Genomic DNA, 18,743 nt, shown 5'->3' with positions numbered 1-18,743 from the left:
CAAGGAATGTTCAATCATACAACAAGGGCACTTGCTCAACTATGTTCATATCAGCATTGTTTGTAATAGCCAGAATCTGGAAACAACCTATATGCCTTTCAGCTGAAGAATGGATAAATAAAATGTGGTACATATACACAATGGAGTACTATTCAGCAGAGAAAAACAATGGCATCATAAGGTTTGCAGGCAAATGGATGGATCTAGAAAAAATCATCCTGAGTGAGGTAACCCAGACTCAGAAAGACAAACATGGTATGTACTCACTCATAGGAGGATACTAGATGTGGAACAAGGATGACTGGACTGCTACTCACATCACCAGGGAGGCTACCTGGAAAACAGGACCCCAAGAAAGACACGGGGATTGCCCAATGACAGAGAAATGGAATGAGATCTACATGAACAGCCTGGACATGAGTGGGGGTAATGAAGGGCGAGGGTCGAGGGAAAGAGAGTTTAGGGGAGCAGGAGATCCCAGCTGGATCAAGAACAGAGAGGGAGAACAAGGAATAAGAGATCATGGTAAATGAAGACCATATGAGAATAGGAAGAAGCAAAGTGCTAGAGAGGCCCACAGAAATCCACAAAGATACCCACACAACAGACTGCTGGCAATGGTCGAGAGACAGCACGAACTGACCTACTCTGGTGATAGGATGGCCAAACACCCTAACTGTCGTGCTAGAAATCTCATCCAATGACTGAGGGAAGTGGATGCAAAGATCCACTGCCAGGCCCCAGGTGGAGCTCCAGGAGTCCAATTGACGAGAAAGAGGGGGGATTGTATGAGCGAGAATTGTTGAGACCAAGATTGGAAAAAGCACAGGGACAAATAGCCAAACTAATGGAAACACATGAACTATGAACCAATAGCTGAGGAGCCCCCAACTGGATCAGGCCCTCTGGATAAGTGAGACAGTTGATTAACTTGAACTGTTTGGGAGGACCCCAGGCAGTGGGACCAGGACCTGTCCTTAGTGCATGAGCTGGCCATTTGGAACCTGGGGCTTATACAGGGACACTTAGCTCAGCCTGGGAGGAGGGGACTGGACCTGCCTGGACTGAATCTACCAGGTAGAGCTGAATCCCCAGGGGAGTCTTTGCCCTGAAGGAGATGGGAATGGGGGGTGGGCTGGGGGGAAGGCGGGGGGAGGAGGGGGAAGAACAGGGGAATCCATGGCTGATATGTAAAATTAAATTAAATTATAAAATAAAATTTTAAAAATATATACATATGCATATCAATATTAAAGTATCTTTAATATTGAGGAAATATTTTCTTTATGGTTCTCTTTCTATGATGGTTGTATGTAAATGAAAAGCAGATACAGACATATCTTTTGGAAGGTACAAGCTATAAGGCAGTTCATCACTTATCTTACGCTAACATGGTGTCCACTTCTCCTATATGGTCTTAAATACGGCAGATCATTTATAAATTTTCATCCAGCAGACACTTTTGGAGGTACTGCTCTGTTTTAGGCACTTGTTCAAAAATGGCTTTCTCTCAGTGACCTGGAGTTCCCTCTCTGTTCCTGAATTTGGAGCCGAGTTCCCACTCCCTCCACAGATTGGCCCCAACTATTGGCTTTTGAACTTTAAATCTCTAATTGCTAAATGCAATTAAACTTATGGTAATGGATTATCTGACCTCACACATGCATTATTTAAAGTTTACTTTAGAAGATGGGTGCACATCTTAAAACCTGGTGGCCAGTAGGCCACCACTACCAAGCGCAAATTCTCTATTTGTCAAACTACTTCTTTTGGTATATGTCCACATTTCATTTTCTTCCTTTCTGGGACTCTGGTTTGGCCTTCTCACCCTAACACTGTATTTGTTCTAAGACTACTTGACAGGATGCCTTTAGAACCCATTCTCACTAGATCTGCCCGCTGTCATTCCAGCCATAGACCATTCATCTAACTCAGCAAGAAAATGCCTCACATGCTACACAGCATGGCTGTGACAAGGCAAAGTCAAACCCCAAAGCAGTATGAATTTAGTTTAATGGCAATATTAGTCTATCCTCTCAGGTGTGGGACCCTCATGTTGTTTAGTGGGAGGGGTTGATTATAAGAGTGGAGTCTGAGAGTGGTACCTAGTGCCCACACTGCCTGAACCTGCCTGGAAAAAAATAAAATAATCTAGATGCCTATGAGACCTCATTGCTAGGCTGTTGTAGAATATTAGTTAAAGATGTGTTACATTTGTCTATGCTGTGGAATTTTTGTTTAGTGATGCAAAGATGTGTTGCATTCTTTTATGCTGCATTTATTTAACTCTGTGAAGCTATGTTACTTTGCCTGTCTAAAACACCTGATTGGTCTAATAAAGAGCTGAACAGCTGATAGCTAGACAGGAGAAAGGATAGGTGGGGCTGGCATGCAGAGAGAATAAATAGGAGGAGAGACCAGGGAAGAGCAGGATTGAAGAGTGAGAAATGGAGAGGAGGATGCCAGGGGCCTGCCATGGAGTAAGAATGAAAGTCAGGTACACAGAAGTAAGAAGAGGAAAATACCCAGGGCAAAAAAGTAGACGGGATAAGTTAAGAAAAGCTGTCTAGAAATAAGTCAAGCTAAGGCCGGGCATTCATAAGTAAGTATAAGACTCTGTGTGATTTATTTGGGAGCTGGATGGTGGGCCTCCAAAGAGTAAAGAGCCAAAAGAGTAAGAGTCAAAAAAAACAAAGCTGGATGGTGATGGTGCATGCCTTTAATCCCAACACTCAGGAGGCAGAGCCAGGCAGATCTCTGTGAGTTCAAGACCAGCCTGGTCTACAGAGCAAGATCCAGGACAGGCTCCAAAACTACACAGAGAAACCCTGTCTTGGCAAAAAAAAAAAAAAAAAAAAAAAAAAAAAAAAAAAAAAAAACACTACACTAGGCAGTAATAGAGCCAGATTGCCTGTCTATGGGTTTCACCTCTTCTCTTCTCAGGAGACAGTGTCCCAGCTCTTGCTCACACTGCAGTAGCCCATGGGCAGTCTTCCTATTGCCAGTGACTGTCGCCCAGTCATTAGCCAGATATCCACCCACCTACTCTGAGCTGCCCTAGCAGAGGCAGAACAAAGCCCATGGAAGGTTGCCTAGACAACCAAGCCCAGGCCCCTCCCACACTGCCTGGCAACTGAGGCCAGTCAGAGGTGCAGCAGAAAATGGATGAGCCTCCACAAGAGGCTCCAGATGGATCCTTGAACCGTGAAAATCCAGGCCAGACCCCAAATAACCAGGAGACCTACATAGAAGGAGGAGCAGGCCAGGCTCCTCAAAGAGGTTCTGATGATGCTGGGGTTGGACCATCCGAGCAAACTGGTGACAAGGCATCCAGCCAAGATGCTAGTGCAGGATCCGGACAGACTGACCAAAGAACTTCAGAAGAGGCTTCTCAGCCAACTGACCACAGGTCCCCTGGTCACACTGACAAGAGACCATCTCAGCAAGTTGACCGTAGATCATCTGGCCAGGCTGAGAGAAGAACTTCTAAGCCAACTAGTCAGCAACCGCCCAGCCTACATGAGAGAAAAGCCTCCGAGAAGATAGAAGACCAAGCGTCTTTGCCATCTGGTGGGAAAACTTCTGAGCAGGCTGATCAAGGAACTTGGGAGTATGGCGAGCACACCTTATCAGACCAAGCTGACTATAGAACATCAGGAAAGAGTCAACGCCAGTTCTACAACCAAGCTGATGTGGCTGAAGATGCCACTGAGCAACGTAGGTTTAGTGAAGGTTCAGAAAGGAACTATGACAGTACTAGCCATGAAACAGAAAAACCAGCTGACTACCGTTCATACTACAAAACAATTGCCCAGGCTGAGAACCGGTCATTATCTGATATCGGTGACACCAAAGAGGTCGAAGAAGCTGACTTCAAAATACAGCCTTGCACATTTGAAGATAGCCAAACGGACCTCAAATCCAAGGTTTCAACTGCCGGGGAAACAGAAAGTACAACCACTATCCAAGCTTACAACCTACACGATATGGAATTCACCAGTGACTCCCAGTCCTCGTACGAAAAACTGCCCTCCATCACAACCAAAACGTACTATTCCTCCAACCAAGACAAATTTCAAAGCACAGAAATCACTACTGTAGGTAAAAGGGACATTCTGATACCTGCCTGGGAGGTTAAAGGACAGGACAGGACCCGTGGGGTTAGGAACCAGAACAGAACACGGGGATAGAACAATGCATGCTAAATCAGAGATGAGGAATAAACCCATGTAACATCTTCTACGCAATCCATAAGTTTCACGAAGGATGTGAAACAGAGGTATGTTGCCTCCTAATTATCCTCAGGCCACTCAAGAAGGATCAGTGAAGCAGGATTTAGGAAGCCAAGGCTTTCCTGTTCTGCTACTAACACTGTGCTACTCAATCATTTCCCATGCTAGGTTTCTACCATAGCGAGTGGGTTTGAAGTGAACTGGAAATCCCTGTGTGAGAGAAAGTATTTGAAGCAGAAAAGCTTAAGGTAGCCTCCCACCAAGTTTTGAGGTGCTTTATAGTGCTTAAGGATATGTTAGATCTCTCTCTCATAGAACTGGTTCTGAGGATCATAGGCAGTTAGTGGTTACTGGGACAGATATATTTTCTTCAATAGCGTAACCACTGGTTACAGTTAGTCATGCTTCTGTAAATAACCTTTGAACCACACTCCTGTAAGGAACCCTGAAGGTCATTAGTCACAAACACACATGCTCACACACGTGCACACACATACACACACACACACACACACATACACACACACACACACACACACACACACACACACACACACACACACACACCATGAAAGTAGCATAGCCGTATCTTCCTTAATTCTTGGTGTTAAATCTTAATTCTTAATTTTAAATTTCGTCAAATCTAGATCCCACTGATAAGAACAGCAAAAAAAATGTGTTATTACTTTTAGATTTATTTTTTTTTAAAAAAAAGATAAATCTTTGGGGGAATATTTCAATTTCAGGATATTCAAACGGAAATTGAGCAAAGAAAGGGTTCTCAGAGAACCAGCCAAACTTACACGAGGCGGTTCCCTCCAATCATTTTTGAAGACCCTTACCAAGTGGCACTCCGCTACATGGAAAAGCACAACATTCTCCAGATATTCCAGGTAAAGCTCTTAATGCTTAACCTTCCTTCCTGGTATGGGCTTTAAATGTGGCAGAAGAAATCTTCTGAAAAAGGCGGGGGGGCATGGTGGGGTAGCACGGGTCTATTTCGGCAATTAGTGTTTTCACCAAAAGGAGTAGATGAGACACACCAAGCAAAGGATACTGTAACGTTAAGACCGTCAAAGGCATTGGAGGCCATGAAGGATGGTTGTTGGGGAAGAATTGGGCCAGCAATTAACTTTTTAGTTTTAAATAAGTTTGTAAGAAAAAAAATCAGTGAAAACCAAAACTAAAGAGCTTTTTAGAGCTGGGTCTTCAAAAAGAGGCCATTCTCAGGACCAACTGAGAGCAACATTCTTCCAAAGGAAGTGGTAGATTAACAAATTCCTTCCAGTTCCTGAATTCATAGATCTCACTGATGCCGGCGTTTAAAGCAGGAACTTCCTTTAGAGAGATTTCTTGAGCAGTATGGAGCTACGAGAGATTATTGCAGCTGTAATGCGGTGGGTTGTTTTTGTTCACCAAGTACATTTCTTTTCACAGTACTATTATTCGACAAGCAACCCACATATCCACCTATAACAGTGTGTGTTTAAGAGTATCTGTTTTAGACAGGTGTAAAATTAGAGCAGTTTGCCCCTAATGAAAGCATCCAAAATAGAAAAGTTTGAAGTAGGGTAAAGAGCAGTGGTTCTTTCTCAACCTGTAGGCCCAGACCTCTTTGGGGGTCAAAGGGCCTTTTCACAGGGGTCACTTAAGGCCAACAGAAAACAGATATTTGCATCATGATTCATAACCGTAGCAAAATGACAATTATGAAGTAGCAACGAAAATGATTCTGTGGTTGGGGTCAGCACAACATGAGGAATTGTATTAACGGGTCGCAGCATTAGGAAGGTTGAGAACTATTGGTCCAGGGGAAGAGTATAAATACCACAGGCTATGAGCACCACCATTCAAACTCTAAGTTGGTCACAGCTCCGTGAGTGGGGGATATTACTCAGACTCCTCATATAAAATAGGGATTTAAAAATATCTGTTTCGTTAGGTCTGTTTTGTGGTGTTTCCCTCTTAAAATGTCCTATGATTGGTATAGTACAAGTGGCTAGGTTTCTGCCTTTAATCAGGGAACTAGTCATTGCTAAATAGAAGGAGGGAATGTATTTAGGAAAGCAGAGTTTGAGGGCTAACAAGATATAGATCAGTGGAGTAAAAGCCCTGGCCTTTTGGTCTAAAAAGCTTAATGACCTGACTTCAGTCCTCCAAACCCATGTAAAGGGGGAAGGAGAGAACTGACTCCACAGAGCTGGCCTCCAAGCTCCCCACATGTACCAAGGTGCACACACACACACACACACACACACACACACACGCACGCACGCACGCACGCACGCACGCATGTACATTCACACTAATACAAGCTCCCCGCATGTACCAAGGTATACACACTCATAAGCACACACATACATACACAGTAATACAAGCTCCCCAAATTTACCAAGGTACGCACACACACACATGTACACATGTACATACACACTAATAATAAATAATTTTTTAATTGATGATTCTATAATTTTTCAAATTAAAGAAAAAATAATGCTTGTGAATGCAGTGTGATATTAAGGAAAATAAATTATCAACTATGTACATTGTTCAATACAAATATGTATGAAAGGGCTGGAGATGTAGCTCAGCGAGAGGGCATGTGCCTGACATGCACAAGGTCTCCAGCACTATAAAATCAATTGATTAATTAATTAAATTAAAAATTCCAAGTATATATTGAATACATAATTGAGTGGCACAGATACATTGAGCATATTTGAATATATTATTCCTGAAATGTACCTGATTATTATTCCCTGAAAATGAAATGTTTGCTTGCTTTATGATAACATTTTGAGTTATTCAATAACAGCAAAAAGCATAAAGTCTGTCTCATGAATCTGATATATCCTTCCTCGTTTAATACTAAAACTAAACATAATTTTCACATTTTAAAGTCAAACATTTTGGAAGATCATATGTAAATCCCCAGTGTTTTCTATTTCTATTCAAAACACCATTCTTGGATTCTTTTTCAAGCAAACAATTTATTGACTGATCATCTAGCAATATGACAGTTCTCAAAATGCTTTACAACTTTCCCACCACCTCTTTGGTCTTGGAAACAACCAAAAAATATTCATTGCTCCTTAAATTAAAATTTTATCCCTCCAAATTTGATCTTAATTTGCCTGACTTCATTCAAATAAAGAAAGTAAAATGTTACTTGGGGACATGTGGATGTCTTTAACATGAACTATGATATACCCTCGGGTAGTGGGGAGCTGACTGCAAACCTCTCAGAACCAAACCATGGTGCGTTGTGTTTTCTCTCAGCATATCACTGAAAACCTCGTCTATGAAAAGCCGGATGATCCCCTGTATTTCATGCTCGACCAGGTACGGAGTGGGAGAGTGAACAACCCTTCTATTCTCATTGTCAGAAAACGGCACCTACACAGACAGAGGAACAAAGCAAACCGTGAACAGCTCCAAGTCACCGTGAAGGAAACATACTGCAGCTTCCATTCGAGAGTTGTTATTGAAATACAGAACAAAGCTAGGGATGGTGGCTCACATCGTGAATGCCAGTGCTCAGGAAGCAGAGGCAGACAGATCTCTGTGAGTTCAAGGCCAGCTAGGGCTTTGTAGTGAGGCCCTGTCTCCAACTGAAAAAGAACATCCCTGGCATCACAGAAGCCTTCCTCATCATGACTTCCCACAAAGGAATTGCTTATTTTGACCTTTGCAATAACTTGCTCACTTCTCTTTAAAATATTACTGCTGCACATGAATCGTGAAACACTTCTGTTTAGACCTGCAAGCTCTCTGAATTGAACCATCTATGCTCAGTACTGTTTTTGTCTTACCTCTTTTGCCCAAAATTATGTCTATGAGATGGATCCATCTGTTGTGTTCATGCATTTTCGTCACTCCATGCTACTCATCACGTAGAATACTACGGCTGAGCCATTCATTTTTTTTCATGGACATGCAGATTATTTCCCATTTGGAGCTATTACAAAAAAAAAAATCTTGCTGTGAGCTTTCCCATTCATGTCGTTCAGTGAACGACACTGCATACTTTAATCACCGGATTGTAGAACACGTATTTGCTTAGCTTCACATGGAGTGTTTTCGTTTTCCAACATGAGTGCACCAATGTGCACCCCTTCCCCCGGCAGCTCTGTGGCTTTCCCAGTGCTCACTGTCGCCACTGTGTTTAGCCTTGGCTGTTCAGGTAAGCCAGTAGGTAACATTTACAGTGTCCCTGTGCCTTTTCCTAGCTGGTAGGCATTTGCAGGCTTTTCCATCTGTTTACTGGCCATTTGGAAACACTTGTTTTTCTATAGTATTGCTTTATGCCTTACTCCTTAGCAACAGGCGTCTGTGTCTTCTGGCTATGGTGTTTGGTTAATCACATCTGTTTTGTCTATCCTTCCATCCCCTGTTACACTTTCTACCTTACATCTTTCGATGAGCAGAAATGCCTAAGCTTAATATCAAATGTAACAATATTTTTCTTTATGATTATTATTTCCAATGTCTTCTGTTGGAAGTTTTACCCACATTTGATTATGGTTTCCTACATTACTGTGTGTGTGTGTGTGTGTGTGTGTGTGTGTGTGTGTGTGTGTGTGTGTTAGTGTAAAATGAAGCAGGGTTTGTTTGTTCCCTTTCACATCTATGTCTATAATCTTGAATCAGATTTGTGTATAATAGGGGATTGGGTAAAGATTCACTTCTTTCATTCATCCAGAAAGCAGCTCCTTTTAGTAAAAGGCCATAATTTATACACTGCTCTGTATTTCAATCATCCCACATATTTATTTATACTTTTGCTACAAAATAAGACTCTTAATTATTGTGACTGGAATAACTCAATAGAGAAAGCTTGCCCACTTTATTATTCTTTAAACATATCTCTGATCTTCTTGGATCTCTATTTCCATACTAGTTTTAAGAATTATTCATGAAGTTACACAAACGGGAACCTCCATGTACATACAAACATACACTAGTAGAATTTTTTGTGTGTGTGGTTTCCTTCAGTCTCAACTGGGTTTTTCCTTGGGGAGACGTGGCAGCTTTCAAATGAGTGTTCCCCATCCTTACTTGCCATCCATTTAGGTCTTAAGTTCTCTTAGTACAATTATTATTTGCATGCATGTTATGCATGTATTTTATTGGCTTTTCTCATGGGCATTTAATGTTTCGATGCTACTGTACATAGAAATTTTTAAAATTTTAGGATCTAACTAGCTGGCATGTAGAAATACAATATTTTTGCTATTCTTATAGTCATTAGCCTCACTGAACCTGACTTGATTCTAGCAAAGTGTTTCAGTATTGAAGCACTGTGGGTTTCCTCAGACACACACATGTCATTTGCGAGTCTTCTTTTGACCTTCCCAATAACTCTTCTTGACCCTTTGTCTTATCACATGTATTGCAGGTCTTCTCTTTGATACTTCACAACCATCTTCCTCTCTTCTCCATCCTACAGAGGGGCTGGTCTATAGGGACTAAATTAAGCTTGTATCCTGATTCTCCAATGGGGTAAGCCAATGAAAAACCCTGGACGAAGAATGGGAATAAAAAAGAAAGGTGTGCTCAGATTTATTCTACACCCTTCTTTATTGATTACATTTTGATCTGTCTGTCTGGAGGCATCTTATTTTGCATGACTATTACCTTTTGGATTCCAATAATATTCATATCCCACCTCAGCGCAGGCATGTGTGTGCTCGCGCACACACACACACACACACACACACACACACACACACACACACACACACACTCACACACCCTTCAGGCCTAAAGTTACTTCTACTATCTCTAGCTTTAAATGATTACCTTGCTCCATATGACTCTCTATACCTATTTCTTTTTTAAGTAACCCCTTTATGAATCACCTTCATAGAATTCTATGGTGAACATACAATCTGTTTTTCTGGTTGTTGTTTTGGTTGGGATAATGATCTATACAGTACACAGGTTAGAAATCTCCAGAATAATTAATGCTGAATGGAAGTAACTATTTGCTCTTTCAAAGGGGAGATTTTTTTTCATTTTTAGAACTTTTCAGTCATACATGCAGAAAACTGAACAGATGAAATTGTATAGCCTAATTGACTAATATTAAGTGATTGGATCTATGAAATCACCAACCAAGTTATTATCAGAGGATGAGTCTTAAGGAACTCAAAGCATGGAGCAAAACACAGAAAATCAATGCAAAAGCATAGCTTTTTGTGGTAGCTTGAATGTAAAGGGCCTCATAGGCTCATATGGACTGGCACTATTAGGAGGTATGTTCTTGCTGGAGTAAGTGTGGCCTTGTTGGAGGAAGTGTGTCACTGAGGATGGGCTTTGAGGTCTCGGATGCTCAAGTCAGGCCGAGAGTCTCTCCCCTCCTTCCTACTACCTGGGGATCCAGATGTAGAACTCTCAGCCCCTCTCTAGCACCATGTCTGCCTGCATGCCTCCACACTTTCCACCATGATGATAATGACTAAACCTCCGTGAACTGTAAGCCAGGTCCCAATTAAATGTTTTCCCTTATGAGAGCTGCTGTGGTGTGGGGACCCACAGAGACACCATGGTATGACCTTATTTCATATTGACTCAAGGTCAGAGAGTCCGAGTTTCTTCTGCCCTGCAAGGCTGCATAATAGAATGTTTTGGCCAACTGCATGATTACCAGGTGTCTTATACTTCAAGGCCTAATTACAGGATATTTTGCCATAAGGCATGGCTACTAGATGTTTTGAGAATTAACTAAGTGTTTACACTTGTCTGTACTTTGTACCTTGAACTATCGTGTCCTTGAAAGAGGGGGAGGTCTTTTGCCTGTCTCCTTGCTTGTGTATAAAAAATTCATGAAGAATAAACTCGGGGCAACTGTGGTATTGACCCAGAGCCCTCCCGATGCTATTCTATGTATCTGTCTTTGCCTTTTACATCATATATTTTTCATATCTATTATTTCTTAATCCTCACTCCTCCCTTCAAGGATTGTTCAATAGTCAGGAAGGACCCGACACTGTAGTCATGGTGTCCCTTCACAGCCATCGAACTCTGACTAAGACAGTTTGATTAAAAGTGAATGCAAAGAGCACACTCCACAGAGCAGAGTCAGTCTCAGGCAGAGACTCAAGAGCTCTCAAGAGCTGCCTTGTTTCCACTCCAGGGGCTTTTAATTATAAAGGGGATGGGAAGGGTTCCCTGAAGGAGTGGGTATTCCTTGGACTGACCTAAGTTATATAACCTCATCCTTATTGAGCATGTGCTGACCATCCCATAATCCTCTCTGTTATAGTGAGAAAATGATATGCTGTTCATGTGCTGTAGCCCCTAAGTTCTTTATGACATCCCAAAGTGACCTTGGGACACTATTTCTTTCACATACATGTGTGTCTCCTTGGGAATATCCTAGGTTTTATTTCCTAAATGTGGTGTTATTTTTCCTGTTCATTGGAGGGGGCCATCATACAAGCCATAGAATGATCTCCAGGGGATGATATAGGAATGCCTGGGGGGCAGTCTTTTTTTTTTTTAAAGATGTATTTATTTATCATATATACAGTGTTCTGCCTGCATGTGCCCCTGCAGGCCAGAAGAGGGCACCAGATCTCATTACAGATGGTTGTGAGCCACTATGTGGTTGCTGGGAATTGAGCTCAGGACCTCTGAAAGAGCAGCCAGTGCTCTTAACCGCTGAGCCATCTCTCCTGCCCGTCCCCCCACCCCCCTGCCTTTTTTTTTTTTTTTTTTTTTTTTGGTTTTTGGTTTTTTTGAGACAGTGTTTCTCTGTATAGTTTTGGTGCCTGTCCTAGAGCTCACTCTTAGACCAGGCTGGCCTTGAACTCACAGAGATCTGCATGGCTCTGCCTCCTGAGTGTTGGGATTAAAGGCGTGCACCACCACCATCTGTGAAGGGCAGTCTTGTCCGTTGCTAGGTTCTAGAGTTAACCTTTTGACTCACAGTCCTACTTTCTTCCTTCAAAATCAAGAGACATCATATTGCCAGCTCCTCAGAACTCAACTTTGTGCCTTACCCTTTCTCTACACAAAATGTCAAATCCTTTAAAAATTTAATATGAAAGGAATTAAATATGTACTGATTACTTAAGAGCTTTCTTCTTTGATCAGCAACCTGCTAATGAGATTCACTCATAGATCCATGTTGTTATTCCTTTTTATTTGTGAATTCTCTATTCTGAGTTAGACATCAGTGAGCCCATGTGGGTTGTTATGACTGATGCTAGTGTAACACAGTTATACTAATTTCTTGACACACATACACATGTATTTCTAATGGTTACATATCCAAACATATCTCTGGAACACTGAGTTCTTCCCTGCTCATAAATGAACGACAAAATGTTAGTGCCATTGGGAAAGAAGGTAGAAGGTGAGATGATGATTTGACCATGATCAGCTGAGCTTCAGATGTTGGGGTAAAGCCACAAACAAAACTGTCGAGAAGCTGATGTAGGCACGCGGTTCTTTTCCATTTCTTCTCCAAGTCCCCTGTAATCATCCTTCATCTCATTCCTCTTCCCAAACTGTGATCTTGGGCATCACAAAAACGTCCCACAGGCCAACTGAAAAAATCTCTCCAGGGTTCCCTTCCTCAACCCTGAGACCTTTGACCCTGTAACCACTTCTCACCTTCAACTCCAGTTAATCCCTAACCTTCCTCCATCCCCGGTGGCTACCTTGTTCCTAGACAGGTGTCCATCCTGTGGGTATTCTCCAAGGTTTAACCTTCTCTGTAGGCGTGACTGTCTCCACACTAATCAAAGAATATTCGCCTGTCTCTAGTGACTGACTCTATACGATTCCCAAGTCCTCAGGACCCACAGTTATCTCTCAGGGCTTGAAATATATTGTTCCATGCTTTCTCAGTGCTCAGTTCCTGCTGAGAAGTCCATTATAGTTGTGAATAATTTGCCTTCATAAGTTGATATCTTTCCCCTGCAACTCAGCTTTCAATTGTCTTCTTCCGTTCTTTAGTCTAAGAATTTTAGTTATAATGCACTGTGGAGAAATCATTTTCTGGTTATGCTTATTTAGAATTTTAAATGACTCCTACACTTCAATGCCCATCTCTTTTCCTATATTTGGGGACAGTTCTGCTATAATTTCATTGAATTAGTTATTTTTCCCTAAAGATATTTATGCTTACGTGAGTGTGAGTGTGTGTGGGGGGGTGGTAAGGATGTCCATAAAAGACATAAAAAAGATGTAGGATGCTCTGAAACTGGAGTTTGGGTGGTTGTGAAGCCCCTAATGTGGGTTCTGGGAACTGAACTTGATTCCTCTGGAAGAGCAGAAAGCTCTCCTAACCAGAGAGCCAACCTTTAATTTTTCATCTCAGCTCTTTCTTCTACACCATGGGTTCTGAGGTTTGGCCTCTTGATCACATCCCAAGGTTCTTCAAAGTTATGGTTATATTCGTGTGTGTATTTTTTTTTCTTTATGGCTGTCTGAATGTGAAATTTCCTCAACCTGTCTTCAGTCACCTCAGACAGCAGTAATAAAAGCAATTCAAAAGAGATTATGTATTTAATTGTAGCAACAACCACCAAAAAGCAAAACAAACAAACAAAAACCCCATAGAAACATGAATGAATGAACTGCACTCCGATAAGGCTAGACGAGAATTAAACACCTTCAGGATGAGCTAAGAGTCTAAACAGTGTCAAAGCTAGAGGGATAAATAACTAGGTAGTTTAAAAAGAAAGGAAGAGGGGAAAAGAAAAAGAAAAGGAGGATAGAAAAGAGAAATGAATGTGGAATAAAATTATAAGAAACAACAGAATACAATATGATAAATACAGAGGAGTGGAGTGTGGTGATTCAAAACTGGAATCCCAGTGCTTAGAAAACTAAGGCAGGAGGATTGCTGTGAGTTTGAAGATAGCCTGGCTATGTAGTGAATTCTAGGCAGCCCTGTGTAAAAACAGACAGACAGACAGACTGACTGACTGACAGACAGACAGACAAGATGAGACATGAAGTTCACTAATTGGGCTGGGCTAGATGTCCAGTCAGCCTAAGCCAGTGGTCCTCAGCCTTCCTAGTGCTGCGACCCTTTAGTACAGTTCCTCATGTGGTGGGGACCCCAACCATAAAATTACTTTCATTGCTGCTTCATAACTGTACACACACACACACACACACACACACACACACACACACACACACATATACACACACACACACTAAAGGCCATGGATTTGAGAAGGAGTAAGAAGGATATGGACGGAATTGGAAGGAGGAAAAGGAAGGAAGAAAATGATATCATTGTATCATAATTTTAAAAAATGAATGAAGAATTTCTAGTTGGTCGTTTTGATGTTTTCCACTTCTTCTGCCATTTCCTGTGTTTTTCTTTTCTTTTCAGTGTACTTTTTGTTTCCTAGACAAAGATCTCCTGACTTTAAAGGCCCTGTTTTGATCATCTCAACAATAAGATTATCTCTGAGTCATTATCTACTACTTTTCCTGTATGGTGGATGGCATTTTTAGGTGTCTGTAAGATTCACACTGTAAGTCCTGAATGGTGTGAACACAGTATGCAGACTGAGTTCTGCTGTAGTCCTTTGGTGAATGTTGGGAGTTTTGCTGGCTGGTAACGTGCTGAGCGTCAAACCCTGAGTTCTAGCTTATCTTTTGTGATTGATGTCTTACCTCCGATCAAATGCTCAAGCATTGGCTACACTTTGATCTGTCCTGTGAGTGCATGTTTCTGGGATCCGATGGAGGTTTATCCATGGGGCTCACAAACGCAATGAAGGAATCTTCTCTCATGTCCTGTGTGTGTCTGTGTGTGTGTGTGTGTGTGTGTGTGTGTGTGTGTGTGTGTGTGTGCGCATTCATCTGTGAGAACATGGGCATTGTGGGTGCCTTGGAACACATGCAGAGGTCAGAGGGCAACCTGGAGTGTCGTTCTTCACTTTCCACTTTGTTTAAGACAGGGTCTCTTTGTTGTTTTGCTGCTGACTATACCAGGCTAGCCGGCTCTGAGTGTCTGCCCAAATTTTCTCTACCTCCCATATCCCTGTAGAAACACCATGATTAAAAGTGCTCCTGCCACACCCGGCCACGGTGGTGCACGCCTTTAATCCCAGCACTCGGGAGGCAGAGCCAGGCGAAAAACCCTATCTCAAAAAAAAAAAAAAAAAAAAAAAATGCTCCTGCCTCACATCTCTGGCTCTTGTGTGGATTTTGTACTCAGGCCCTGCTGTTTATACAGCAAGGACTTTTACTTTTGCTCCTCTCCTCAGCCCCTGAGTAGAAATTTTATCACTGAAAACTGAATTAGAAAAATCACTTTAGGAGGGCTGAGTAAACTGCTTCCCACGTAGGCATGAGGACCTGAGTTTGGTCCCTGGCACCCACATAAAAAAGCCGTCACCCTTTTTTTCCTTCCTAAAGGGATCCTCCTGTCTCCACCTATCCGGCACGCTGATATTTCAAGGAGCGGTTCAGTCACTGGTGTCTTCTTCAGCCGGGGGTTCTCAACCTGTGGGTCGTGACCCCTTTGGGGGGTCACCCAAGACCATAAAACATAGATATTTACATTACGATTCATAGCAATGTCAAAGTGACAGTTATGAAGAGGGTTCCTAGAGCTGTAGTTACAGGCCGTTGTGAGCCCCCAGACTAGGGAGCTGGGAACCAAACCCAAGTCCTCTGCAGGAGCAGTGTGTGCTTCTAACCACTGAGCCATCCCTCCAGCCCCTGTATCTCTATTTTGTAATGGTTTTATCTAGAGATGACACCATGCAGCCTTAATTTGTGGTGTCTAAATTGTTTGTACTGGCTCCGCCCAAGGGCTTCTGTACTTTAAAGTTCGACTTATTTAACCCCCACAAAGATGTAGTAATTCTGAGTAGATAAAAATTCCAAATGGAAAATGTCCCTTTTCTTCGTCTCCTTAGGTACAGGAGATGATCAGATACAGAGAGCAGCGGCGAAGCATCTGAAGACGAGCCTCTCGCCAGCCTCGTGTCCTCTGTCATCGGTGGCCGCGCTGCGCTCCGCTCTCACTCAACCAAATGTGTTTTCAGTAGGCATTGGTGGTGACTCTGCCTAAATGTGTTCTCGATTTTATAGGTCAGAATGCGTAGGGTACCTTTGTAAATTGCACATAACTGTTCTAGATATCTCTGGAAAGTCACACAAAATATACACATTATGGCTACCTGTGCATTGGCATTTCAGTACTTGCTCCCACAAAGCCTGAACTAGAAGAGGATCAGGTCTCAAAAGGGACAAGAGACCACTATTCTCAGCCTCTCCAAGAGCATGAGAACCTTACCCAGCTCTAAGCTGCTCACAAAATTTCAATCAGAAAATGTGTGGAAAACATTTTTATTATTTTAACAGATGATTATTAGGATTAGCGATGTTTCATATTAACAGCAACATAATATTAGTACTATTTTCTTTCTTATCACTGCCGGCTTCATTCTGCCATTGGTGAATGAGATTTCATCTTTTCCTGGTTTTTAGCCTACGGTAAAGCTCAGACACGTTTTACTACCCTATATACATCTGTGCAGGTGAGGCAAAAACGTCACTTCCTCATCACCTTTATCCTCTAAAGAAATCTATATCATGTGGGATGTGCTACCAGTCCAACTGGTATTTAACAGCCAAACACTTTAACTCAGTCTAATCTGGTATGAGAATATCTGGTCAGAAATCATGCTTGAGATGATTATTTGATTCTATTTTTGTATGCCGAACGTTTTAAAACTTTTCTATGCAAACATTGGGGCGGACTTGACTCTGTATTTTTAGCTAATGATGTGGGGAGATCATGTGGCTGTATTGCAATGAATTCTGCTTGTTTGACGTTCACACACAAATTCTGCTGTCCTGTCTCTGACATTTATTTCTCATAATTATACCCCAAACATTCCTGTCGGGTTTCAAGATTATTTAGCTTTTCCTGTAAGTTGTTCATGAAATGTGCATGTGTTCAAACTCAATAAATGTTCTCTATGCAGATAAAGATACTGCCTGCTGGTGTCAACCTGGAAGATGAGCTGAAAGCTGATTGACAAGCAGGAACCTATGGAACAAACTAAAGTGATGTAAACTAATTGGGCGGTCGAACAAAATAACCTAAGGACTGAGAGGCCATTCCTATTATTAGTGACAGAAATATGGAGTATTAGCCATGGTGTATTAGCGTTGAATCCATGCCAGGTTGGTGCTGCATACTTTTAATTCTAGCATTTAAAAACCAAAGAAGGACCATCTGAAGTCCAAGACCAGCCTGGGCTATGTAACAAGATGATCTCAAATATAAAAGGAAACAAAAAGGGACTGATAAAATGGCTCAGTGCATAAAAGCACTTTCCTCAAAAGTGGACAACCTGAGGTCAACCCCTGAATCCCACAGTCAAATGAAGGAACTGACTCTGGGGGGAAAAAGTTGTCCTCTGACTTCTACACTGTCATTGCGGTGCACATGTCCCACCCTGTCTTCCCCCACACCACCATGCCCTCACCACACATGCATCATACACATGTCACACACAGACCTTCACAGCAATAATAATACTAAAGAAAAATCAACGTTAAAGCATTGAATTTAGTTCATGTTTGGCCTTAGTTTCAGCAAGTTTTCTCAAGTTTCTAGAGGCAGAACACCTCAGACCAACCTCTCTGGCAGCTGCAGCTCCACACTTAGGTTGTCTCGGATGCCTTTCGTCACCGTCATCATCCATTTGTGACCTTCCATAGTGAGGCAGTGGACCAAAGAGGACCAGCTGCCTGTGATTCCTTCTGCGCGTAGTTACCTGAGAAAGAAGATGTACACAACACTTCCCACGCAGTGACTCGGGCTCTCTCCACAAAGGCATCCAGTGCAGATCGACCAGCAGGAGTCCCTCAGTAGCAGGAAGTAGTCCCTCACAGGCCAGAAGTAAACACTCAACATGGGAATCTGAGAGCAGACAACTGTGGAGCAGAAACGGGTTAGGGGGGCAGGGGGGACGCTTGGAATTGGCCCTTTATGAGTAAAATGCAGAGAAAGTCTCAGTGGACAGTAAACTGAGGTTGGAACATGCGGTTCATTTTATTGTATTTGTTTTTTTGAGACAGGGTAGCCTTGGCTGTCCTGGAACTTGCTATGTAGACCAGGCTAGCCTCAAACTCACAGAGATCTGTCTGCCTTTGCCTCTCCAGTGCTGGGATTAAAGGTATATACCACCATGGTTGGCTTGAAAGGCATGATTTCTTGAAGTTTTCAAGGATGGTTGTGAAAGAATCATTCACAGGGCTACAAGTTGTATCTCAAGTATTGTTTTTGTTTTGAGATGGAAACTTAAGCAACCCAGGCTGGTCTCAGACTTGCTGTACATCTGAGAAAGACCTTGCTGTACATCTGAGAAAGCTTTCCCTGCCTCTGCCTCCCAAGTACAAAGGCTTATAGGTGTGTGTCACCATGCTGGGCTCCTGTAGTACCCAGGGCCTCGGGTGTGCTAGACAAGCACTCTATTCACTGAGCTACATCTTCAGACCTTCTGCTGTTCTCAA

The 18,743-nt window shown here is 42.3% G+C and overlaps 1 protein-coding gene across 1 annotated transcript; it reads left to right on the top strand.

Annotated features, from left to right (window-relative positions):
• Positions 1 to 3,161: 3,161 nt before the first annotated feature.
• Positions 3,162 to 16,177, top strand: Tex55 (testis expressed 55). Its single transcript, XM_052739912.1, has 4 exons — positions 3,162 to 4,097; positions 4,979 to 5,125; positions 7,512 to 7,574; positions 16,133 to 16,177. Exons 1-4 carry the CDS (start codon positions 3,162 to 3,164, stop codon positions 16,175 to 16,177), a joined length of 1,191 nt encoding a protein of 396 aa, XP_052595872.1.
• Positions 16,178 to 18,743: the final 2,566 nt, after the last annotated feature.

Source organism: Peromyscus californicus, unplaced genomic scaffold (genome assembly GCF_007827085.1).
Source record: "Peromyscus californicus insignis strain IS unplaced genomic scaffold, ASM782708v3 Scaffold_16__1_contigs__length_79575227, whole genome shotgun sequence".
NCBI lineage: Eukaryota > Metazoa > Chordata > Mammalia > Rodentia > Cricetidae > Peromyscus > Peromyscus californicus.
The sequence above is the reverse complement of the archived record's forward strand: the minus strand, read 5'-3'. Positions and strand labels throughout refer to the sequence as shown.

Excerpts from the sequence above, each read along its gene's own strand:
- Tex55 (XM_052739912.1), top strand. The coding sequence starts at position 3,162 with ATGGATGAGCCTCCACAAGAGGCTCCAGATGGATCCTTGAACCGTGAA. Across the intron at positions 4,098-4,978 it reads AAAGCACAGAAATCACTACT|GATATTCAAACGGAAATTGA; the intron begins GTAGGTAAAAGG and ends TTTCAATTTCAG. Across the intron at positions 7,575-16,132 it reads TGTATTTCATGCTCGACCAG|GTACAGGAGATGATCAGATA; the intron begins GTACGGAGTGGG and ends TCGTCTCCTTAG.